This window comes from Hippopotamus amphibius, chromosome 13, assembly GCF_030028045.1.
Source record: "Hippopotamus amphibius kiboko isolate mHipAmp2 chromosome 13, mHipAmp2.hap2, whole genome shotgun sequence".
Lineage (NCBI taxonomy): Eukaryota > Metazoa > Chordata > Mammalia > Artiodactyla > Hippopotamidae > Hippopotamus > Hippopotamus amphibius.
The window spans coordinates 71,032,119-71,058,889 of NC_080198.1; the positions used below are offsets into that span (position 1 = coordinate 71,032,119).

The 26,771-nt window shown below is 40.1% G+C and overlaps 1 protein-coding gene across 1 annotated transcript; it reads left to right on the forward strand.

The window, feature by feature from the left end:
• The first annotated feature begins 1,044 nt into the window (after window positions 1-1,044).
• LOC130834489 (cGMP-specific 3',5'-cyclic phosphodiesterase-like) lies at window positions 1,045-26,771 on the forward strand. Its single transcript, XM_057704632.1, has 3 exons — window positions 1,045-1,484; window positions 22,862-23,450; window positions 26,709-26,771. The coding sequence occupies exons 1-3, from the start codon at window positions 1,363-1,365 to the stop codon at window positions 26,769-26,771; spliced, it is 774 nt and encodes a 257-aa protein (XP_057560615.1). The 5' UTR covers window positions 1,045-1,362.

The following is a 26,771-nucleotide window of genomic DNA, read 5'->3' on the forward strand; positions in this document are numbered from 1 at the left end:
TTGCCAAGAGTGTTTTGAAAGGAGTTTGTTAAAAGTATGTCAGCTAAATCACTTTTAGGATATCACTGCTAATGGTGTCGTTCACACGTTGTGAAACACACAGCTCCAATTTAATTCTGCCCAAAAAATTAGGTCATTGCAAAATACCATATGAAAACTGCAGGGAGACAGGGATGAGGATAAAGCAAAGGAAGACACCAGTTCTTTTTTGTAAAGCGTAATAGGGATAGGACAAAACCGGGTAGGAAGGCTGAGCCCTTTTAAACAGATACTTTTTTCCGTGGTGTGTGTGTGTGTGTGTGTGTGTGTGTGTGTGTGTGTGTGTGTGTGTGTTAATTCCAGTTGAGTACAGATGATGAATTAATTTAAAATTGGGCTAACTGGCTGTTCTGCACTGTACCTGGGTAGTTCCCATACCTTCAAGTTCACCTAATGGTACAGAGATGCCCTTGTTTTCTGACTTCATACAGAAACATCGTGATTATTGTATCTCAATTTACTTTTTTCTTTTTCCAGTCAAGAAAGGGGGCTTAATGCAAATTAAGCCTTTGATGCGAAGGCACATAATTTATAATCATGATTGTTATTATTAACATTAAATCGCGGGAATGGCTTTGTTGGAAGTTACCCACCAGGACCCGCAAATCTATTTCGGTGACACACGCCCCAACTCTCCTCACCGAGGCGTGGTGCTTGGCTGGGGCGCTCTGAGCCACTGCGCTGGCTGAGCTCCGAAGGAGGTGGTCCCCGCTCCTCCCGAACCCACGCGCTGGGCTGGGAGAAAGCGAGGCGGGACAGTCATTGTTCTCCCTGGCCCGGGCTACCAGCACCTCTCACTTTCGGGAGAAACTTCCCCCGGCTGCCGCTCTCTGGGCTTGGAATGGGTCTCCACAGCGCGCCCTTCCCTGTCCTGGAGTGGGACGCTCAGCGAACACACACACCCACAGTCACCTTTGCGCGCTCGTCCGGAGCCGGCCGGCACACAGCGCACCCCAGCGGCCGCGTGGCTGCCTTCTCGTCCTGGCCACTAGGCTTCCGCAGAGCTCGCCAGTCGCCGCCGCGCGCGCCTCGGAATCTGGGGACTCGAGAGCCTGCGAGAGCCAGTCTCAGCCAGACCCCAGGGAGAGCGCGGGGCTGCGGCACCCCGCCCCGCCCGCCACACCTGGGAGCGGTGAGGACCGGGAGAGGCGGGGCGCGGCAGGAGGCTGGCCCGGTGCCTGAGCAGCGCCGCCGAAAGCCGGCCGGACTGGAGCGGGGCGAAGGGGGAGGGTCTCGAGGCCGAGTCCAGCTCCTCCGAGGGAGGGACCCCAGCTGGGGTGGAAAACCTGCACGGGGGAGCCGCAGAGACGCGCCGCGCTGATCATGGAGTGGGCCGGCCCCGGCTCCGCGCGGCCGCAGCAGCAGTGGGACCAGGAATCGGTCGAAGCGTGGCTGGACGATCACTGGGACTTTACCTTCTCTTACTTTGTTAGGAAAGGCACCAGGTAAGAAGAGGACCCGTGGAAGACCCGGCCGGGGCATGGAGCGTAACCTGGGGCTGATCTCTGTCCCTTATTGAATTTTCCCCTTCGTTAACCATTAAACAGTCTCCACTGTCAGGCCCTTTGCCTTTGAAGTAGGGCCGTGATCCTGTTACGGTGTAGAGACCTCGACTTTAAGGCGAGTACAGCCGAAAACCCCAAGCGTCGGATTCGATCCAACTTGCACAAAGTTCAAATCCAAAAATGAACGTGCCGGACCCCCCTCTCCCTCCCTCCCTCCCCCCAACACGCTGGCAGCCCTGGTATTCCCTGGGAGCAAGACTATTTTCCTATGCCTGCGCTCACGGGCCTTCCTCTAGCCCTTCTCTAGCCTCCTGGTTCCCCTAAATCTCCTTAGCGAAACCAAAAACAGTGTTTGAGCCCCTTCCCTGCCGCTCCGGAAGCACCCTTTCCAATGCGGTCCCTGTGGCTCCGCTCCTCCCCCGTCCCCCTTCGCCCCGGCCCTGGCGGGGCGGGGAAGCCCGGGTAGGGCACGAGACCACGAAGAAGCCCCAAGGGCAGCAGCATGCCGGAACCTTCCCAGAGTGAGTGCTGTCGGTTTTTTGCCCCCTTCCAGTCCCCTGGTTGTCTCGCGCTCCTCCTCTCGGCCGCTTTTGCGCGCAAGGCGGCGCCGCCGAACGGGCTCTGTGGAGGGGTTCGCGGCGCGCACACAAAGGACGGCGCGGAGGCGCGGCGGGGAGCGGACCCTGGGGCGGGGTGACAGGTCCCGCGGCCCGGGACAACCCCAAAGGCCAGCTCTTCCTGGTCCGGAGCCAAGCGCCAGGGCGGCTGCTGCGGAGGGCGGGGAGGAGAGAGAGACTATCCTTCGGGAGGCGGCTGCTCAGCGGGCAGTCGGGGCGCGCGTGGGAAGCGCTCGCGGGAGACTTGGAGAGGAATCGCGGCTGAAGCCGAGGGGCTAGGAGGGCGAAACGCAGAGTGCCCGGCGGCCGGGTGCCCCGAAGCCGGGGGAGTTGGTGCGAAGCCCGGCCGGCCGCTGCGCGCGGCGCGGGGCTGACTCCAGACGCACCCCTTTGAAGGAGGGGCCGGGATCTCGGCGTCGCCGGCTCCCGGCAGCGGCCCTCGGGCAGCTGGCGCTGGCCGCCTCTCCGGGAGGGAGACGCGAGCGGGGCGGTGATGCTGAAGGGGCCGGCCGGGGCTGGACGCTGGGCTCCCACCCGCCGGTGCACCGCCGCGACTCGGCCGGGCGCTCCCCGCCAGGGGGCGGCGCAGCGCGGGGCGAGCGGGCGGCGGCGCGACGGCGGGGGCGGTAGGGGAGCCGGCTTGGAGTCGCTGGCCTCCCCTGGGCACGTCGTCGGCCCCCAGCCCCCACCCCCACGGCGCCTCCTCGAGTCCAGGGTCCGCCGACGCCGCCTCATCTGCATCTCCAACTCGCCACGTTTGCTATGTTGCCTTTTGGAGACAAAACAAGGTACTTCCTTAAGCATCCTCCCCCTCTTTCCCCACTTTCCCCGGGGGCGCGGTGGGGGCCGGGTGCAGGGTGCTTGCACCCAGGTCACACCGGCGGGGCGATGCTTCGTTGAAAATGTGCTCTGTGACATTTCTGTCTTCCTCTACCTTCCTGCAGATGTAATACTCTGAGGTCTTAGATGGGGCGCTTTTTAACTCCGTCGCTCCTAAGGAATGTTCAGTGGGTGTCGAGTTGATCACTTTTGGGGGGTTTTAACAGAGGCGATGGCTTCGGGACAGATCTTATCTCCTCTGTTTAATTACTCAGCCTGCCTTTTAAAATCCTCTTCCCGCTTTCGCCTTCTATCAAAATAGTAAATCTGGAGCGAGCCAGGGGATAAATCCTGAATGGAAAGTGGTTCCCTTTCGAAGGGCACTTTTCTGCGGGTTTGGGGTGAGGCACTAAGACCATCTAGGTCTGGAATTATCGATTGCTGGGAGCCAGCAGTTTTGAGAGGTCTCCTCCTCCGAGGCCATCTGTCCCCGTTTTCCTTTCACCCTTGCATACTTCCACCCTTCCACCCTTAATGAATTATAGCGCATAGTATAATGCGGAGTGGGCAGGAGAACGGGGCTGATATTTTAAATGTGTAGAGGGATGTTCTTTAGGCAGATTATTAAGAAAGAACAAAATTATTTATTTTAAACTCAGCGTAAATGTCCTTTTTCTTTTTTTCTCCCCTCTCCCTTTAAAGACATAAACTTGGGATTGTTTGGTGGTAGCTTTTAACTCATACATAAAAACACTTCACTATGAGAGCCCGCCAAAAGCTTGAGAGTAACGTTTTTTTGGTTTTTTTTGTTGGTTTTTTTCCGGAAAATAAATTGAACGAGTTGTTACATTTCTTTTCACATTACTTTTTTCTCCCAAATAGCATAGGATTAAAATCCCAGTTCTCAAAATTACACTGCTTAGCGTAAAATGTAGATCATCTGAGACTTTGTTAAAGGTTTTCTCTTCAGTTAGGGTTTTTATATCATAGTTGATGTGGACAATACGCTGAAACGCTTTCTGTGGTATATATATGTGTGTGTATGTAATCTTGGGAGAAGAGTTTATGTTGAGTTCAAGTTGAAAAACGAAAGTGTAAGATAATCAAGAGTAGTGTAGGCCCTCAGTTTTAGGAGTTATACATAAAGCGCTGAAAGTAGTCAGTGTGAAGAATATAATCTGTCTTGTCTGTAGCCAGAGATTTTTCACGGAACAGTACTCCAGTTTGGGCTTCTATTTGATGGCATGACCTGGAGACACAGAATGAGAGGTTGAACATTAGCAAATTATAAAAATGCCAACCTGCTGAACACAGTGTGATTCACATGGTTGTGGTAAAAGCTTATTGGAGACACTTTGTTTACAGCTGTTTTTTGTTGTGGTTTTTGGTTTTTGGTTTTTAACGAAAAGCTCACATTACTTTGCTTTTTCCCCTTTTGTTAGACTATGTATAAAATGAACACTGTATGTGATTTGGGAAACCCTTGAAAGAGAATAGTTCTGTAGAGGCATTTGGTGTGTTTTAAGATTTAAAATAAATTTGCATTCACTTAGAATGGCCAGCTGTGCCTGTAAACAGGCTGGTTGGTAGAATTGTTTCTACCTTATTTGATTTAATTGTTGTTTGACATTCATGCATGCTTCTCTGTTCTCTCCCCAAACTGAATGGTCTGCACTCAATAGTAAGTCATTGAATAGAAGGAAGGTTCTGGCCCTCCTTAACTCTCATGTAAACACCTGTGAATTTTGGTTGACCTTGAAAGCAATTATCGCTGCTATATTTTACATTATTTCCTATAATTATCTTTCCTTAAAAGCTATAGCTTGTAGCACACAAATAGATGCTTTTTAGCAATCAAAACCTGTTTCAGTGAATTTTGAGAGTGTCAGTTGAACATTTCATAATATAATCTATTGGCATAAAAATTAACTTGAGACTAGTAACTAAAACCTATGGAAAACTTCCACCCTCGCTATTATAGAAAACTTTGCAGTCCTGCAGGTTTGGGATGCTGTGTTCATTAAGGGCTTTAATGCTTGTACATTCACAGATGGAGCCTTTTTGGTGCTAATGCCACTTTAACAGCTGTTGTTATTCTTGACAGCATATTAGAATAATTTATCTTTCATTAGTTACTAATCAGCTCTGTGATTGTGGGCGATGTTTTTGATCCTTTAGTATTGTAGGGGTAATATGATTGACTTTTATTGCTTTGTTTTGCACTAGGCCAAAGCTTGAGAATATTTGGCATATACTGGAAATAGGAGATATTAAGTGAGGACAACTTTTTATGACTACTTGGATCAAAGTCCAGAAACAGAAGTTTTACACTCCCATGTAGTTTTCTATGATAGACTTTTTATTTGACATTGCAAAGCTGTGGTGAATTAGTTGATGTTTCAGGTCCTGTGTTTGGGATTTTCTTTTTCTCTTTCTTTCTTTTTCTTTTTTCTTTCTTTCTTTCTTTCTTTCTTTCTTTCTTTCTTTCTTTCTTTCTTTCTTTCTTTCTTTCTTTCTCTTTCTCTTTTTCTTCCTTCCTTCCTTTCTCTCTCTCTTTCTTTCTTTTTTTCTTTCTTTCTTTTTCTTTCTCTTCCTTCCTTCCTTTCTTCCTTTCTCTCTTTATATCTCCTTCTCTCTCTCTTTCTCTTCCTTCCTTCCTTCCTTCCTTCCTGTGTCTGTCTCTCTGTGTGTGTGTGTCTCTAAAAGCTATAACCTTTTATTTGCATGATATTTATCTTCAAGTCAGATGATGGGTGTAAAATAAATCTTGCTGTTCGATCTTAAAAATGATTGTTTCTGTGATCATATAGGAATATAAACTTTTCACAATTTTCAAACGAGTTGCTAAGCATATTTTGTTAAGCAGTCACTAATACTGAAGATAATAAAGTCCTGTGGGCATTGACTCAGTCTGGCTTTGATATTATTTCTATTTTCATTATGGTAATTCTGGTGTAATAATGTCCTTTTATCCGTGTATTGCTTATGACCAGGGTCCTTATAGCCAGCTCTAAGACACCTTTTAGTGCCCTAAAAGTACTCATGTGGATTGAATTTGCATAGGATTGAATCTGGAAGAATCCATAGGAGCCCCTGAAATGTTTCTCATTGCTCTTCTATCACCAGTGTTCTCAGGGTTTCATATTCAGTTCCATTTTGAAAGCCCCCAATACAAGATCATGATTCCTAAAACTGTGGCAGAACTAATCAGTGGCAATTAGTCATTCAAATCTATTTGCTTAGTGTAACACTTAAATAGGCTTGTAGTACAATTCAGTAGCTTTTTTTTGTTTTTGATCTGAAGATCTATAGAGATTGCCAGTATTTTCTTAATATTGTTTTCAGTACCTAAAGATGAGCAGTTTTTAGCATTTTGATTATGTTGTGCAACCCAATTTCCTTTCTAAATAGTTCCACCTGAAGAAATGACTTGAGTCTGGTTTCTGATACGATTTCTTTTAAAATATATGAAAATGCTTTCAAGTTGTATGGGTAAAGTTTGTACCTTCACCCTTATCTGATTACAGAGAGTATGTCTTACTACGATGCATGCTTCCCTTCTTCTAGATTTGAAAACACGAATTAACCTAAACATGCTTGAACTTCCTAATACTTTTTAATAATGCTTGGGAAAGAGTTCTTTCGTACGAGAAAAGTCTTTAAAAAAACTGCTTGGTATTTATTAGTTTGTCCCTCAAATATTTTTCAAACTAACAATTTATTAAACCCCTAACTGTTGCGTTAAGTTAGATTTTTTCTTTGTTCTCAGGGCTAATTGTAGGATAAAAACTCTTGCTTTGGTAAGGGCTTCAGGGCAATTAAATAAATCACTGAGTTGATTGATAGTGGATGGTTGAAAAATGACTAATTTTTGAATTTAGACTGCACACTAGCTACTGACTTTGCAGGACTTCCTATGAGATTACTTTAGCTGGACAGATGTTGATTCAGTTGATCAATGTTACAGCTGATTGATGTGGCCTTGGAAATATCTGTTAAATCAGATTCTCAGTAAAAAAAAAAAAAAAAAAAAAAGTGCCTTTGAATTACAACCTACTAATAAAAATTGAAGAAACTCTTTCCACATGAGTCATTCGTTTGATATTTAGCTCTGTAATCTTATTTACTGACTTGGTATTCTCACTTTATTTTGAATCATATTTTTTTTCATGGTGTGAGTGCTTTATTCATTTTCTCTAACTGGTAGGAATTTCTACTTATTGCCAACTAAATATTTAAGGCAGGTAAGGTAAACTAAGTGTTACGTTCATAAGAATCATCCTGATGAATAGTCTAAAAAGCTTTATAAAAAGCCTTCTGTATATGGATGTATACATAGATGTATATATACACATACCCCATTTGTAGTTTGTAGTGAACATGCTTTTTAAAGTCTTAGGTGCCATTGTTAGCTTCTGTATTCTTTGAGACCTTTCCCTTATTTCTGAATTGTAAAGTAAAATTAACTTTTTGCAAATTGTCTTCTCGGAATAATTTTATTATATCTAAACTTGAGAAAGAAAAGATCCCTGTCTGATCTCATATCCCTGGTAATAATTATTTTTTAAAAAGTCATCATTTCTACTTTCTGTTGAATAAGTATACTGAGGTTATAAGAAGAGAAAAAACCCTAATTTTTTAAGCTGATGAAATAATTAAAACACACAGGATCTTTGAACTGTAGAGTTAGAGGAGATCATGTCCAGTGTTTCTCAAATTTAAGTAATGTTTACCTTGTAAGAAAGACATTCTTATTGATCCCCAGTATCTTCGTTAAAAAGCTTTTGGTCACAAGTGACAGAAACTCATCTTAAACTCATACAAAATTAACTGACAATTGACATTCCTGGAGTTTGGTTTGGGTGTGAAATTCACCTGATGAAATAATCTTGTCAACATTCTTTTTGTCTGTATATCTGTCTAATCAATCTTCCTTCCTTCATTCCTTCTCTCCTTCCCTCCCTCCCTCCCTCTCTCCCTCCCTCCCTCCATCCCTGCTTCCCTCCATCCCTTTGGCCCTATGCAGCTTTGGCTTTATTCTCAGGCAGGCTTTCTTTGTGCCCTGGAAAAGTTTCTTCTTGGCAAGTTTATGTGGGTCTTAAGCTTCTGATGTTTGAGAAGTACCTTCTTATCCATATCAGTCATCTCAAGATTACTTGGCCTTGCTTGCATGACTTGCCTGCTCTGGACCTGTCACTGTGTCAGGAAGAATAGGGGTGTCTCACTACTTTGTTGGGGCAGGTCGCCCATAGTGTGATACGTCAGTGGGGGAGGAGAAATTCCCCAAAGAAAGTGATGTCAGCACCTCCAGAGGTTCCAGAGATCTGCCATACTAGTACTGACTTTCTCTTATTTTACTGTTAGTTAAATGTGGAATTCTTAAGAGTAGGTATAAGTTAATCCTAGTTATAGCAATTATACAGCTAATACCAAAAAAAGTGTATAAGTTAATTATAAATTAAATGATAAAACTCTAGCCAAATGTAAATTGACAGGCTTCATTAAATCATCCTGGTAAGGGTGACTGTGGCCCTGATTCCCCTGCGGGGGTCTGGTGAGGTCCGCTTGCCTTGGCTGCAGTTGCCTCCTGATGATTGTTTCTCCCAATGGGGCCCTCTTAACAGTCGTGCAACTTTTAGTGCCATAGCACAGTACACCAGCTTTGGGGTTTTATTTGGCTTGAAAGCATATTTGCATATTAAATCTACTTTTTTTTCTCTTTACCCCCGAACCATTGGGCTGCAGTGTGATTGTAAACAGAAATATAAACTTGACTGCTAAAATTGCAGGATAGTATTTGGTTATAAGGTGGTCATCCCAATCATTTAAAGTATATGTCTTGTACTTTTTTTTTTTTAGGTTTTAATTGTCATTAGTGTGAAAACGCAAAACTGAAGCATTTCCATAGAAAAACTACAGATCTTCAAAACATACTTGCTTTGGACTGTCCCGGCTTCTCGTACCTTAGATTGAGACATGCCAATCTAGTCCAGTCTTTCCCATATCTAAGCTGCAAAACAAATCGGTTTACATATTTACAGTATAGATTTTGCTTATTAGGTTTTCTTTCAGATGTAAGCAGGTTTTCCATGAAAGAACATTTTTCATATATGTGATTGTGAATGCATGGAAAATTATAAAACATGTCTCTTCCAACTCTTGGTCAAATTTGAATGTAAAAATATGAAGCAGTTGTGCATTTTATTTATATTTGGTCCCAGTAAGCGTCTCAGATGTTTTCATAGCTGGAGAACACTTGGGAACATCAAATAACTTTAGGCAGCATTTGTTTCTAAACCATGCCAGAAGCAAAGGAACTACTCACTGTAACATCAGAGTAGAGATTATTGGAGGAATCACTTGGAGGTGTCCCAGATCGCCCCTGTTTCATTTAATACCCTGTTATAGTATGTGAATCTTTTATTCATCCAAACCATTGCTTTTTTTTCTTTCCTTTTTTTTTTTTAATTGAAGTATAGTTGATTTACAGTGTTGTGTTAGTTTCAGGTTTACAGCGAAGTGATTCATCTTTTTCAGATTCTTTTTCATTGTAGTCAACCATTGCTTCTTAAAGGGGATGCTGTTTGGCATTCGGTAGTGATACTTTTTGTTGTTGTGAGAAACTGTTCCGCGTGTTGCAGGATGTTTAACATCCCTGGGCCCCAGAAACTAAATGTCAGGAGCACCCTGATTATTGTGACACACATTTCCACATGACCCCCAAAGGCTGGCACCACTACTTGGTTAGGAGCCACTGTTCTGAACCCTTTAAAATTTACCTCTATTTATGGTGGTTAAGGGCCCCAGATAAGATAGATTTAAGCTTCAACCCCAGAACTACCGCTTTCTTAAAAGTACCTTTAGGTACTTTATTTGCTTTCTCTGCAAAATGGGAATAATAGCATTGACTTCTAGTGTTCTTAAGGAATTTAAAGGAACTAATACATATTTCCTTATCTTTTTTAGACTGATTTTCAGTAGGTTACTGTTTATTTTACTGAGAATCATCAGTGCCTTAATTATAATTGCAAACTTTGAGAGTCACCCCCTTATTCTGATAAGTGGGAATTAGAACAACAGAACAGGGACTTAATAGACTTTGTGTCCTTCTCATTTTTTAGATGAGTTTTTATTAATGGTTGGAACAGAACCTTTTGTGGATTGTGTAAGGTACTGGAAAGGGAATTGAAATGGGAGTCCAGACCTCCTGCCTGTGTTCCCAGCTTTGTGACTGGCCCAGGTTAATAAATCTTGGCTTTAAAATGGGAGATAGGAGGGGGTGAGAAATCAAAGCAGAGAAATTCATAAATGAGTTTAACAATCTCTTTCAGCTCTAAGCTTTCTTGATTCTCACCAGGAGAGCAGAATATCAACTTCTCAGATTGAATAGTTTCCTTCTTTAAGTATTTTCCAAGTATGAGTGGTGGATCTAGGTCAATTATGCAAACAACACAACTAGAACTGTGTAAAATTAGGATCCAAGAGCAGAAGAAATATCTAACATTATATTTTATGTGAGTTATTTTTATGTTTTTCCTACAGATCATTTTATCACATTTCCCTATGTTATCAACCATCCCTTTTTAGACAGGAAATTAGTGTACTCTTTGTAATTCTGGTTTTAAGTGGTTAATTCCCATCAGTGATGGAGAAAGGCACTGGAGAGAAAGAGAAAGGGGTCATGTTTTAATAGTAGACTTAAAAACATGATTGTGCACTGTGTTTGTGGATCATTCAGGGCCTGTAACTGTTTCCTTTGTTTTGTTTGAGGCACCCTGCAGATCTCTGTAATGTTACTCAAGGGTAACATCCTTGAGGCCCAGATATCAGCCTACCTATAGAATTCCCCCAAGTAAGCCCCCTTGGGTGGGAACTAAAGTGGACCAATTTTAATCCCCAAATCTCCTGTAGCAGAGTGTTAAAGCATTGTTTTTATCAAGTGTTGATATTTAAAACCATTCTCCAGTTTAGAGGTATGGTTGTTATGAAATATTGCTATGGTTTTTATCATAAGTAATTAGTTGTATATTTTATCACATTTGTTGTCAAACAGTTTTATTATATCTGTGATGTTTTGAAAAACTTATCACCGAAATTCTATAACATTTTTAAAAATTAAATTCTGAGTAGTAATAGAAAGACTGATTTTTCTCAAGAAACAAAACACAACACTGTTCAGCTCTTAATCTTTGTGCATTATTCAGGAAATTATGTCATATGTAAGTGTAGTTATTGGTCTAGGGAGTCTATGTTTTTTCAGTTCTAATTTGAGAAAATACCAACATTGAAACAATTTTTTTTTTTTGCACAAGTGTTTCTATAGAGAAATTAGTGCTTTTAAACTAGGAGCTTAAAAAGAAACAAATGGGTAACATCTCATTATTCTGTAGAAACCCATGAATACATTATTTTTATTTTTACAAAATAAATTTTGAAAATATATTTCAGTTAATGTTCGATTAACTTGGGAATTTCCTGGTGGTCCGGTGTTTAGGACTCAGTGCTTTCAGTGCCAATGGCCTGGGTTCGATCCTTGGTCAGGGAACTAAGATCCCACAGGCTGCATGGCGTGGCCAGAAACAAAAACTTCAGTTAACTTAAAAACAGTAATGACCACATATTAAACACTGTGTACTAGACTCTATGCTATTACTTTATAGGCATCATTTCCCTTAATTTTCTGAAGAACGCGATGAGGGTTAATGCCATTATCTCTATTTTATAGAGAGTGAATAATGCACCTGAGGTCTTATCTCAGAAGCAGCTCTGGGGTTGAAGCCTCAGTCTGTCCCACCAAGAGCCCTTACCCACCAATCTCTACTGAAGTTCAATATTCAATATTAACGGAAGCAAAGCAAAGACTCATAGATTTAATGTCGTGAGGAATTTAACTCAGGAAGAGACTAAAGTTTCTCCTAGGGCCTCTTAATGTGCAAGCACGTTACTAAATGAGGTGCCTAAAGACTTTGCCCAAGTGGGTTTCGTTTCCATATATAATTTTAGAGTATGAAAAGTGGGACCTCGCCAATGACATTTTAAAATAGAACGGCTGAAAACTTGGGTACTGGACTGTTACCATTGTATTTTTAGTATTAGAACACAAATACCCTAAGTACAGTATATTTTCAAAGAATTTTTATCCTCTGATACATTATTTTAGGCAAGAGTACGAAACACATTAAACTAGTTGCTCTACAAGTAGATTTCATCTAATTATATTTTTAACCCGTGAGAATTATGTTCACATCAGAATTTTACACTGCTTTGTAAATTTTTCTTTGCCTTACTTTTCTAGATGCCAGGAAATAGTCTATAAAACCTAGACAAAGTATTTAAATTATTTTTCCCTTTCAAGGCATCTGGAATACTGAATATGTACTTTAAGGTATTTCTGTCTTTTTAAGATGAGTGAGCACAGTAAAAGCTATTGCTTCGTGGAGCCCCTTTGTACACAGTTGCGAGTGCATGTGTGTTTGTGTGTGTGTGTGTGTCTCCCTTTTGCTAACCGTATTTGAAATGGTATGTGAGAATTTGCATCCCACTATGCAGTAAGTTTTGCATATTCTATTTAATACTTCTAGATAGTAAGCATTTGGAAGAAGCTATGACTTGTTTAGATTAGTGGGAAATTTCTAGAACACAAATTATAAACTGTAGTTTTCCTCCCTGGGATAGGTAATAATATTGAGTGAAAATTAGAAATTGCAAAAGGGGGAAAGTTGTCATTCATAACAGAGTATGTGCCATCATCTGGTGACATTCCATTTTTTCAGTGGATATTACTAATCAGTTTATAAAATTTTTGTAGAATATGAGATGAAGCATAGCTCATATCTAAAACTTAAACCTATTTAAATATCCCGTAAAAAGATATTCTTAGCTTGGTACCATTAAATTTAATCATTAACTTAATTGAATCTATCATTTTAAGAATGATACACTTTTCATCTTCTTTAAAAATATGAGCACACAGGATGTGTAGGAATGAAATATGTAGCACTTTGTTTCTACCATGTGTGTAATTTTGATGAGATAACTCTTTGTTACAACCGTTGTAAAAATGACAATTTACCTCCTAGGCTTTCTACCCCCCAGAATTTCTTCGATGCTTTTTTCTTATCATTCACGAATGAATTTATTCTTTCCATTTCTCTGTGTATTACCAAAGATCCCAAATGCCCGACACTGGAAATGTCAAGCTCAGCCTTTTCCTGCAGCAGCTGCTAGAACCTGGCCGCCTGGCCTTTTGAGTGCATGAACTCATTTAGTTTTGTAGGGTGCTCCAGCCACAATGAACATTGTCTTGAAGGATGCAGTGCCGTTGGGGCTTTACAGAAGCCTCCTGAAATCAAAATATGTTAAACGTTATTCCTCATGACACTGATTTTTGTATTAAATCATCATTGCACGGGTGGGACTCTTGAGCTGCAAGCGTCTTCAGTAAAGTAGAATACTAAGATAGTAGACTTCTGATTGGATTCATTGTTTTAAGAGATTCGGGGTTTAAAATCCAAGTCACATTTGTGATAACTCATGGCACGTTTTGATCAGCTTCCAGTGGCTGTATTTCCGGCTCTCTAATTAATTTCAATCTTTGGGGTTCTTTACTTGCTCAGGAAGGGAAAGGATCCCTTCGTGAGCCCTGAGCAGCATCTCTGGTACCTGTACGTTTGAAAGCACAGATGGTATTCACATTCATGTTACCTGAGTGAAGTAACTCCCAACATTGATTTTGGCACCCTCCAGGGTTTCTCCAGTTATTTTAAGACATATTGTAGAAGTTTAAAAACAAATTACGTCGAATTTACCCATTTTAAAAAGGTGTATAATGCAACTCATTTATGAGGTGAGAAATTTTGTGTGTAATAAAATGTGGAAGGAAATAACTGACTGGAGAATAAGAAAACAGATTTCGGTGAGGAGAGAAGGAATGACTTAGATGGGGTGTTAAACATCGGGATCTTGTCATCGATGATAAATTCTTGGCGTTAATTTTTATTGCATTTCCCTTGGCTGTGGGTTTTTTTCAAGGGTCCAGGGCCTGTTGTCCTTCATTAACCAGGGCCTGTTGTCTTTCATTAACAGCCTTGTAAAAGTTAAATCAACTCAAAGACTTCAAGAGGTCTGTTCTGCTTTCGATTGCAGGGCAGTTAGCAAGGACTTGCTGATACCTGAAAGCAGAGTCACTAAGTTATCAGTGCTTGTAGGAGAGGGTGGAATACCTTTGTGGAACGTGCATCCATTTTGTTCTTTTCGTTCAAGTGGCTAGGATGTAACTTATGTAGAGTTATGATGTAACTCTTCTTTTTAGAGGGAGAACTCAGTGGGATTCTATAATGAGTGACAATCTGCAGTATCTGCTTTGGACAAGTACTCTGGATGCTCAGGGTGCAGGTAGTCAGCCTGTTTCCAAACCCTCTGAGGCCCACTCAGCCTGTGGGCCTGTACCACCAGGAATACAACCTTTTTCTCCCTCACTTTCTCTGATTCTCTTGGCTGGACTTTAGGAGGGAGTGAACAGCCATGGCTCCTTACCCCAGCCCTACGTCTCCACTGGAATGAATCCTAAGGGTCTAGGAGATAGCAACATCTTCAATATATGGAAGAGATTTTGAAATGCTTCCACGTGCGTTTTCTAACTTGACGCGCACACCAACCCTGTGCGGTGAGTGAAGGAGGAAGACGTCTTTTGCCTGTTTAAAAATGAGGAAGCTGAGGGGCAAAAGGAGATGACAAGAGTTGACCAACCTAATCCTCATCACCTACTGGCCCGTTCATCATGTAAGCAGGCTTCATGACCTGTTCATATGGCTGACCGTGTGTACAATGAAGAACTTGTACTCTGGAGACAATGAACTCCAGAGAAGTTGTGATTGGTTCAGCCTCACATCTGTGTATTCTTATAGTTGGAACTAGAGTTCTCTCGTGATGGCCAGTTTGGTATTCTTGGCTTCATACTCTGCTGAAGAAAGTCAGCACCTTGCGCTTCATGAAGAAGTTAGAATAGGCAGTATTTCCCCTATTATACAGAGGATGAAATCGAAACTCAGAAGAAGAAAATTGTTTGCCACTGGTCACAAATCCCATTGGTAGCAAAAGCTAAGAAACAGATTGGAATTTAGGATTTATGGCTGAAAAACACAGCTTCCCGGGGTGTGGTTGTAAGTCCCAAGAGTTTTTAGCACTTAGTCAGCCTCCCTTTTATAAGTAGATTGCAGTTTGTTTTTTCTCTATTAAATATATGGTATAGTTTGGACAGTAAAATGAAAAACTTGATTTAAGGAAGACTTTTATGCCACAAATTATTAATCCAAGAGCTTTCAAAAGGTTCAGTTATCTTACACAGGATCCTTTGTGCTCTTTCAATGATAAAATTAGTATTAGTGATTTGATAGCCTGGAGCTCATTAGCATGCTGCATAGAACCTGCTTTTTTCTTTGTTGTCTACCTGCCAACAGTGTCACTTGGGAAAAATAGAATATCGAGTGACTAGTGTGGCCAGCTAAAATATAGGACACCCAGTAAAATTTGAATTTTAGATACTGCTGATATTAAAAAATTATCCATTGTTTACCTGAAACTGAGTTTTAACTGGATATCCAGGATTTTTATTTGCTAAATCTAGCAGCCCTGAGAATTATTCTTCTCTTGAACACATTTATTATATATTCTTTTCAGTGAATCATTTTTGGTTTGTAAAACATTTTATGCTTTCAGAGAAACATAGGCATGGGATTCAGTCAGATTTTTTTTCAGGACACTATCCTTAAGAATCTTTGTTCTCTGAATCCCTTGAGGCAGTGTTTTTACCTCAGTGGTTAAGTGTGCTGTCCTTTTATGATCTGGATGGAAAGAATTTAGTTAGAGGATGTGTATTATAGGTGATTTTATTTTCTCTATGCCTTGTGTGTTTAAATTTGATCTTTGACTCTTTCAGATGCAGCTAGACATTATGAAGTGTCTTCGTGACAAACATTGATGTTCTGGGAACTTTTAGGTTCTTGTAGGCCATAAGACTTGGATTAGGAGACCCAGATTTGATTCCAGGTTTTGTTACCAGCTTGCAGAATGTGTTTGGTTCAGCCATTTAATTTAGCTTCATAATTTAGAAACTGGGATTGTGCATGCCTGCTTCACGAGGTTTAAATAAAATGGTGCTTTTTTTTCCCTTCCAATATCACTAATGTAAATACTTTTCAAAATCTCAGAGACTCAAGGAAGAGAAAGAAGGGAAAACAGAGATCCTATCTCAGGCCAAAGAAGTGATTTGCCCCATCAGAGCTACCAGCCAGGTTTCTTGAATCCCATCTGGTATATTACCCTCATATTTGACATGTTCATCTTTCCATCTTTTTTCATTCACATGCAGTTACATATAACTTCATATGACAGCAAATTCAGTGTGTGTGTAAATTAGCTGCTGGACACAATATAAACTTCAGTTTGGGGAGGAGAGGTCTGGGCTTGCTCACTCCTGTATCCCTAGTGCCTGACACACTCAAGGACCTTCATGAGAATAATTTATTCTAGAAAAAAAAGGACACAAAAGTGAATCCAATTAAAACGGAAAAATATCAGTGAAAAGGCTTTGATTGGAACTTTATCTTGAAAAATGGAACCACGGGTTATAAGAGTAAATTTACCTTATTTTAGATTTAAGAAGATTTAGATTATAATGAAAACGCCAAGCTATTAAAATAAACAATTTTCTGGCAAGGCTGTATCGTAAACACAAGTATCTTTACTTCTTATTTGGCATTCGCAGCAGGATCCTAAAGAGAGTCTTTTTTCCTCAAATATAGTTTTTTAAAATTAATATTTGACGTTTTTCCAGCAGCCTTTCTTAATCTAGAATGCAGTTATTTTCACATGTTTGTTATATCATGATCCTTGTTGATTTTTTTCCAGTTGTTAGCTGTTTTTTAATTGGACTTAACCCTTAATTATCAGTGGCTTTATGTAATATTAGAATAGTTCTCCAATATCACCTTGGTTTCCTTCTAGAAATTCTATATCTTACATAAGAGTGTAAAATTGCAGTCTGCAGGTGATTTGTATTTGCAGAGATTAAAGTATTAAAAAACAATCAACAGGAGATGATAGATATTAGTCTTAGGAAGGAAGGCCCACTTCATACAGCCACATAGGTCATGCACTGCAAAACCTCAAGGGATGCCTAAAGGGAGAGAGGTGTGAGAGAGGATTTAATTTCATTTATGCTTGGTTTATAAGTGATTGTTTTGATGTTATGATAACATATGTTTTCCTACGCAGGGACATATCTACAGGGACTCAGATAATCAATAATGTGGTCGTGAGAAAACCCTTCCCTCCATGACTGGTAGTTAATAAAAATTGTTGATTGAGTCACTGAATATACCAGATCTATTTTTCCTGAGTCATTTAATACTGAGTTCATCTCTCCAAGAAAATATCTAGAAGTAAAACACTTGTGACACAATACAAATATAATACAAAACACCTAACAAAGAATTTTTGGACACTGGCTTAGTTTAAGACATATATTAGGCCCTATAGGATATCCTATAGGGTAAATTAGCCATGGTCGGTTATGAGACTCACATCCAAAGGAAGATGAACATTAATAGCTAAAACACAATGTTGATTTTCTGTAACAAATATACCAGCATTCAGATTTTCAAAGGACTATTGTCCCTTTTAATGCAGTTAATTTAGGAGGCTTCATTTATTTATTCATTCACACAAATAGTTATCAAGGACTTAGTATGTGCAAGGCATTTTCTAAGTACAGACATGCAGCCGTGAACAAGACAGACAAGTATGACATTTACATCTCCTCGGAGGAGGCAGACAATAAACCAACAGATTGGTAAACAAGAAAAATAGACGATAGTAAGAATTCAGATAGCGTGGGGGGAGAACATAGTGTGTCGAGGCCACTTGAGGTGGAGTGATCAGGGAAGACCTGTCTGCGCAGGGGATGAGGAGCTGCAGTCAGCCGGGTGCAGGTGAGTAGAGTGGTCCAGACTGGGGGCAGTTAGAGTTTGATGTGATGAGGAGTATCAAGGGGCCGGCATGGGCGAGAGGGGCTATGGTAGGGGATAGAAAGAGTTTGAGTTTGAGTCTCAATTCAGTGAGAAGCCAAGTAGGGTAGTTAAGATGTTAAGGTTTTCTTTGTTCAAAGATGACTCTGGCTGCTGTGTGGAGAATGGATTGAAGGGAGGCTAGTATAATATCAGAGAGACCAGTTAAGGGGCTGTGGCCACAGTCCCAGGTGAGAGGTGGTGGGCTTGGATCAGGGAGGTAGTACAGGAGATAGAAATGAACAGACTAGAATATAGGGTTTTGAAAGTCATGTAGACAAGACTTGGCTGCTGGATTGGACGTGTGAGTTGAAAGAAACAGAAATTCAGAGTAACTCCTAGATGTTTGGTTGAGTAGCTAGGGAGATCATGGTGCTACTTATTAATATGAAGAAAACTGTCAAGGAGTGAGGTTGAAGCAAGATGAAGGATGGGCCATTAGGAATTCTGATTTCACGATTTTAAGGTGTCTGTTTAGATGTTCACATGGAGTTGTCAAGTAGGTGGTTTGATTAAAAAATTTAAAAGTCGACCACCATTTTTCAATGAGAGGATAAGAAATAAGTTGAGGCTGTGTTTCAGGTTTGTAGCTGAAATAGTTAAAATGCCTATTTTTGTATACATTTGAGAATTTAAGTTACATGTACACACTTTTAAATCACATGAGACGTTAAGTTAAATGTATTGCTCTTTTCTGTCTTACATTTTATGAAACAGCTTATATTCAAATGCTTCCTGTGCATTTTTCACATACATGTCTGACATCAGTGTCTTTGGCACTACTGCTGTGATTCTGGAGGTAATGCAAGCATTTCCCAAAGTATGTCCCCCTCATTTCTGTCGAAGTTTTTGAGATACAGCATTATTTTATTATCAGCGTATGTTCTCATTGCTGAAAATTTTGTCCTAAGCCTTGTCATGAATTTATAAAACATTAGGCAATTATATTTTAAAAGATTCTGTGCTGTAGGTATACACCGGGGATCTGTACAGTATACTTACTACATTGCTTTTCTAAAAATAAATTTATTTATTTATTTATTTATTTATTTATTTATTTATTGGCTGCGTTAGGTCTTCATTGCTACGTGCGGGCTTTCTCTAGTTGCGGAAAGCAGAGGCTACTCTTCGTTGTGGTGCTTGGGCTTTTCAGTACAGTGGCTTCTCTTGTGGCAGAGCATGGGCTCTAGGTGCATGGGCTTCAGTAGTTGTGGTGCACAGGCTTAGTTGCTCCATGGCATGTGGGATCTTCCCAGACCAGGAATTGAACCCATCTGTGTTCCCTGCACTAGCAGGCGGATTCTTTTTTTTTTTTTTTTTTTTTAATTTTTTAGTTATCTTTGTGTCATTTTTTAAAATTTAAGCTCTTTTTTGGAATATAATTGCTTTACAGTGCTGTGCCAATTTTTAAGGTACATCAAAATGAATCAGCTGTATTTATACACATATCCCCACCCTCCCGTGACTCCCTCCAACCCTCCCTATCCCGGCCCTCTAAGTCATCACCCATCATCGAGTTTGTCTCCTTACGTTATGCAGGAACTTCTCATGAGCTATATATTTTACATTTGGTTGTGTATATATTTCAAAGCTACTCTCTCACTTCGTCCCAGCTTCCCCATTCCTTCCCCCTCCCCCAACCCTGTGTGCTCAAGTCCATACTCTACATCTGCATCTTTATTCTTTCCCTGTCACTGGGTTCATCAGTACCATTTTTTTTTTTTTTTTTTTTAGATTCCATATATATGAGTTAGCATACAGTATTTGTTTTTCTCTTTCTGGCTTACTTTGCTCTGCATGACCGACTCTAGGTCTATCCACCTCATTACAAATAACTCAATTTCATTCTTTTTTATGGCTGAGTAATATTCCATTGTATATATGTGCCACAACTTCTTTATTCATCTGTTGATGGGCATTTAGGTTGCTTCCACGTCCTGGCTGTTGTAAGCAGTGCTGCAATGAACATTATGGTACATGTTTCTTTTGGGATTATGGTTTGCTTTGGGTATATGCCTAGTATTGGAATTGCTGGGTCATATGTTAGTTCCATTTTTAGTTTTTTAAGGAACCTCCAAACTGTTTTCCATCGTGGCTGTACCCCAACTTACATTCCCACCAGCAGTGCAGGAGAGTTCCCTTTTCTCCACACCCTCTCCAGCATTTATTGTTTTTAGTTGTTTTGATGATGGCCATTCTGATTGGTGTGAGGTGATACCTCATTGTGGCTTTGACTTGCATTTCTCTAATGAGTAGTGATGTTGAGCATCTTTTCATGTGCTTGTTGGCCATCTGCAGGTCTTCTTTGGAGAAATGTCTATTTAGGTCTTCTGCCCATTTGTGGATTGGGTTATTTGCTTTTTTGGTATTAAGCTGCATGAGCTGCTTGTATATTTTGAAGATTAATCCTTTGTCCGTTGCTTCATAGGCAAATATTTTCTCCCATTCTGAGGGTTGTCTTCTAGTCCTGTTTGTGGTTTCTTTCGCTGTGCAATGGCGGGCAGATTCTTAACCACTGCACCACCAGGAAGCCCTATATTGCTTTTTTAAAAACTAATTATTATTATTATTATTATTATTATTACTATTTTGGCCCATGCTGCGTCACATGCAGGATCTTAGTTCCCCAATCAGGGATCAAACCTGTGCCCCCTGCACTTGAGGGCATGCAGTCTTAACCGCTGGACCACGGGCGAAGTCCCTACATTGCTTTTTAAAGAGAACTTTAAAATTTATAACTGTATCTAACACTTGGAATTATGGGGTAATCCTGATCATATCTGTGTTATCTTTTTTTTGACCCATTTCATTCTAGACTGGTGTCATTTCATGGTAGTACAGTATTTACCAAACAATAGTTGCTGTTCAAAATAAAATAATTAAGGGAACATTCTATAAGTGAAAGACTTAGTAGAGACTCAGAAAAAAGGCTAACTCTTCTTTCTCCCTTCTGGATCTTCTTTTTTCACTTAATAAATTGTGATAACTATTCACATCAGTACCTATGACCATTTTTAAATGTCTGCCTAGTGTTCCCTTTATAAATGTGCCATGATGTGTTTTTTTTTTTTTTTTTGGCACACGGGCTTAGTTGCTCCATGGCATGTGGGATCTTCCTGGAGCTTGGATCGAACCCGTGACCTCTGCATTGTCAGGCGGATTCTTAACCACTGCGCCACCTAGGAAGTCCGCCATGATGTGTTTTTGCCAGGCTTCTGTTTGTGGTATTAGGTTGCTTCTTATCTTCGCTATAACAAAAAGTACCACAGTAAATAAATACCCTGGTACTTCTTTTCCCACATGCGTAAAATATGTGGAACAAAGGATAAATGCATTTTAAAACTTGCTAGCTATTGCCTACTTGCCCTCTGAAGAGGTGTTATCAATTTCTATTGCATTCAGAAGGATTAGAGAGTGCCTGTTTCCCTGCACTCTCCAAAATGATACACTGTCAAACTTTTTTATCCTGGCTCCTTGGTGAAGATAATCAGTAAGTCATTGTCAAGTGGAGATTGCATTGCTTTTATAGGGCAGTTCTTTTAAGTATCCTCAGTGGTAGCAAGTTTCTGTCTCTTGAAAGTGAATTTGAGTTTCAGAAAAAGTCAAGTCTAATGCATAAGATATACATTAAGTTAGCTTTTACTCTAGGTTTTTGTGGTTTTACTTGCTTGTTTTGAGAGGAAGGCTTACTGAAAAACAAGATCTAACTTTAAGATAAAACAAATATTCTTTCTACTCAATACTCTGTAATGGCTTACATGGGAAAAGAATCAAAAAAAGAGTGGATATATGTATAACTGATTCACTTTGCTGTACAGCGGAAACTCCCACAACATTGTAAATCAACTGTACTCCAAAAAAATTAATTTAAAAAACTAATATTCTTATGTGGCTCTTGAAAATTTTTAGAAGTTAGTTTCAAAAGAAGAGTTCCAAAAATGTCTAAAGTAATGGCACCATCCGTTGGCATGAGAATGCAGCTTCCCAAGAGGAATTATTTGACCTGAACAACAATCATTTGGATGTGTATGATCTGGCATATTTGTTTAAAAAAATCACCCACTGTGAAGGCTTTAGCCCAAATGGGTTCTTTTCATGGGATGGCACATTAATAACATAAATAACTTAAGTTTTCTTGGACTGAATTTTCTATATGTTATTACCTACCTTTTTTGTTTTCTCCTTTATACAAGGAGTAGATACTCTAGAAGAAGAAATCATCTTTACCATTAATTGAACAAATCTTATTAGGATGATTTTAATGGAAATCTATAATCTTTCTACCACATACCAGATCAAATGGTTTATATTTTCCATTTCCCTTTCTAAATCTAATCTATATGTAGCGATATAGATTAAAACAACTATCTACAATTAAGCATATTAGCTAGCCAATTTTATATAAATTTTTAAAAATTTTTAAATATTTAACTTCAGAAAAAGTTGTATGTTTTAAATAGCAGATAAATTTCCATATTTATATTTTCCTAAGACTCTTGTCAAATTTAGTGTCTTTTACTTTAACACAAACTGATTTGAGAGGAGCAGACTTGACAATGTGTTATAAATCAGATATCTGAAAATACACGTTATAGGAGTTAGGCTTTATTAAAATGTTCACTGAAGCAATTGTCCTCTAGAGTTTTTCAAAATAAAACTGTCTTAAATAAACCATCTTGTTTTTATTTTCTATGACAAATCAATCATTACCACATCAGTTTACCATGAGCGGCTTTTTAGAAGCTTTCGGGGGTAGCAGTATTTAAGAAGGGGTGTTCCTCAAACATTTACTGTGTCTACATGTTCTTTTCTGCAGAGAAATGGTCAATGCATGGTTTGCTGAGAGAGTTCACACCATCCCTGTGTGCAAGGAAGGCGTCAGAGGCCACACGGAAGCTTGCTCTTGCCCCTCGCAGCAGAGTCCCCATGCAGAGAGCAGCGTTCCTGGAACACCAACCAGGAAAATCTCCGCCTCCGAATTTGATCTGCCTCTTAGACCCATTGTCGTCAAGGATTCTGAGGGAACTGTGAGCTTCCTCTCTGACTCAGAAAAGAAGGAACAGATGCCTCTAACCCCCCCAAGGTTTGATAATGATGAAGGGGACCAGTGCTCAAGACTCTTGGAATTAGTGAAAGATATTTCTAGTCACTTGGATGTCACAGCCTTATGTCACAAAATTTTCTTGCACATCCATGGACTCATCTCCGCTGACCGCTATTCCCTGTTCCTTGTCTGTGAGGACAGCTCCAACGACAAGTTTCTTATCAGCCGCCTCTTTGATGTTGCAGAAGGTTCAACACTGGAAGAAGCTTCAAATAACTGTATCTGCTTAGAGTGGAACAAAGGCATCGTGGGACACGTGGCTGCTCTTGGTGAGCCCTTGAACATCAAAGATGCATATGAGGTAAATAAGAAACAGAGGCGGGGTGGGAGGTGGAGCGTGGGTGGGGCCTTGGACAACTACTGTGAATTGTGGGGATATTTGAAACTGAGATGTAAAAATGTGCATACTTGTTAAAAATGGGACTGTCTGGTAAGGACCTCCCCATCTTTTAAATGCCAGAGTTTCTTCACTGGGGGCTGAATCAAGGATAGAGGCCTGAGGGAAATATTGTCTTGTTTTCCTGCTTAATGATAATTTAACATAGCTCATCTCACAGTTGTATTCTTTCATCTTTTTACCTGATCACTATACATATCCCCTATCTATGTTATCTCCACGTGAACTTCTGGGGACTTTACTAAGATTCTAAAATGATAGGTCCAAAAAGTGTCAGAAAACCAAACCCATAGTCTTTTTAAATTCATTCACTCAATACATCATATTCGTTCATTTGAAGTCCCTTTGACACCAAAGTCTGAGTTTCCTTCTTCCCACTCTTTCGTTTCATTAAACAAATAAATGTGTGGATAGCTCTAGAAAATGGACATTTTTGCCCTACAATATTTCAGTGGAAAGATTTGATATTTCTTCCACTTTTGCTTCCATTATGAACAGATCTTTATTATGGACTTAAAGTTTACACTGTATGATTTTTCAAATTTCCCATTTAAAATGATTCTTTTATTAATTGAATTAGAGGTTTTAAACAAATCATCTTAATTGAATGACACTTACAATGTTTATGAATTATGTTCTGGCATCATGCTAGAACAATTATGCTAGTTACTTATCATGTGGTACACTTTGAAGATTCCATAATAATACCAGCTTGAGGCTCCTCTGTGTCATTTGAGGGGTCATAGATGTTTTATTCATTCCTGTACTCCTGATGCCTAATACAGTGCCTGGAACATAGATAAGTGTTAATAAATATTGATTGGGAGAAAATTATAGTAGATGAGATAAATAAGTAGACTAGATAGCAGGTCATAATTGATCCAGGGAAAATGTGTTAGGTTCAGGGAAGCAGGAGATCACATACAATTGGGGAGATGGAGAGAGGTTTCTTTGAGGAAGCAATGATTGATATGGACCCTGGAAGATGGATAAGATTTCAGTAGATTGAGTCGTGTGCATATTGAGATCCAGTTGCAAAAAGAAGTTTGAGGAAGAAACCGGAAGTTGGACCATGGGGTGCTTGTAAGGAAATGTGTGGGTGATAGTATAGACGTTGAGGAGCTACTGGAGATTACTGGGGTCTTAAATGCCAAGCTGAGGAGTATTTATTTGATTCAGAGCCATGAGGACTAATTAAAGATGGTTTGAAAGGGGGACTGGCATGATTCAGACTGTGCTTTAGAAAGATGAATATTATGGTGGCCATAAAATGAATTAGAGGGAAAAATACTGGAAACTGGGAGGACAGGTTAAATAGTCTGAGGAATTAAGCACCTGAACCAGAGCACTGGCCTTTGAGACCAAAAGGAGGGACTGGATTAAAGATGAAGAAGCTGAATCTGCTAGACTTGGCAGCTAACAGGAGGTGGAAGTGAGGAGAAAAGAGGAGTTGGAGAAGACTCAGGTTTTGAAGTTGGGTGAATAAGTAATAGTAACTGGTGAGAAATCCTGAGGGCAGGTATCTGGGGGAAGATGTGATAGTTCAGATTGGCTAAATCCTGAGATAGCTTTCAGAATCCACTCTATACCAGCAGTGTTTTCAATTTTGATTCTTCACGGAGCTATCTCCATGACCTCTTTGAGCTCTGTAAGTAATGTCACAGCATAGCAGACTCCAAGAGGGGTATTAAGGACACAGCTGAAGGATGGCTGCCAAATTTGCAGAATTCCCGTCCTGTCTTAGGTGACAGCTGGGTTTCCGCTTTTCAATGGCACTATAGTCCCAAGTACAGTAGGACCATAAATATGCTACAGCTTTGCTGAGAAAGCCTTCATCTGTTTGCATGGTCCTAAATTTCTCCAGCCCTGAGAATTTCTTCACTTATATGCACGTTATTTAATCTATTTACCATCTTTAGAGTTTTGATGGTGTAATCTTTGTTTTGCAGTTAGTAATGATTTAATTCTTGTACTGCCATCTAAAATAGGCTCAGTGTCCTTGATTTGCAGTGACCCCAGACTGAAGCCTCTTAGTCTGTGGATTTCTCATGTTGCTGCTTCACCCTTGACACCCTTGATCTGTGTTTATAGAGGCCTCGCAGAAGTTATTCCCATCCCAGGAATTTCATTAGAAGTTGTGGGATTGATCTGGGCCATAATTTACATTGGTATTAACAGTGGAAATCAGTTGGCTAGTGGGTAATTCATCACTTAGCCCACTCATAATTTGAATAGTCAAAATACTGTCTCATAGCCTTTTATGAAAATCGTCAGAATATGAAAGTACGTTCTATGTTTTCTGAGTCCTACTTCTTTAAATACGTGTCTGTGAAAATGACACATTTCTTCAGCTTATGAGACCACAGAACACTTAAAAATTAATAATGTAGCAGTAGAAATCCAAGAAGTGGCCGTGAAACAAAGTAGTGCTCAGATTGAAGCTAAGAGTAAAAAAATAGTCTGCTAGATAGATTAATTGTAAGAAATGGTCAACTTTTGATTCGCTTTTTAAAACTTTGTAACAGAATGATATAAATGTAGGGATTCAACTATTATATTATTAATAAAATAACACATTCATATGTTTAAAATAGAAGACAAGGTCCACAGTTTAGACCAGTGAGTTTCAATTAGACCACATATACCAATGGTGTTCAGTCACACATCATCTCCTCCTTCATCAGCCCCATCATTCGTGCAAATTTCTTGAATGTGGCACAGTATTTATTAATAATAAGATATTAACACATAATAATCAGAACAACTATATAAATGTGTTGGCATTATCCTCATATGTGAAAACTAGATATCATCCAATATCGAGATTGAATTGTGTATTAGTCAGTGTTCTTCAGAGAAACAGAACCAGTAGGATATCCAGAGATAAATAAGTGATTTATTGTAGGGATTAGCTCACTTGGATATGGAGGCCTAGAAGTTCCACAATCTGCCCACCATCTGCACAATCTGGAGAACCAGATAAATTGATGGTATAATCAACTGAAGGCCTAAGAATCAGGGAGGGGTCAATTGTGTAACTCTGGTTTGAGTCCAAAAGCTTTAGTTCCAAGAGCTCTGATGGACAGCAGGAGGGCAAGAGAAGATGGATGTCTTAGCTCCGAAAGCAAATTCGTCCTCCCTCTCCCTTTTTGTTCTGTTCAGGTACTCAAGGGATTGGGTGATGCCCACTGCGTTGATGAAGATCTTCTTTACTCATTCTCCTGA

What these genes read in the sequence shown, in the direction of transcription:
- LOC130834489 (XM_057704632.1), top strand. Translation starts at nt 1,363, where the DNA reads ATGGAGTGGGCCGGCCCCGGCTCCGCGCGGCCGCAGCAGCAGTGGGAC. An exon ending in TTTGTTAGGAAAGGCACCAG is followed by an intron (nt 1,485 to 22,861) that starts GTAAGAAGAGGA and finishes TCTTTTCTGCAG; the next exon opens with AGAAATGGTCAATGCATGGT. An exon ending in ACATCAAAGATGCATATGAG is followed by an intron (nt 23,451 to 26,708) that starts GTAAATAAGAAA and finishes TGTTCTGTTCAG; the next exon opens with GTACTCAAGGGATTGGGTGA.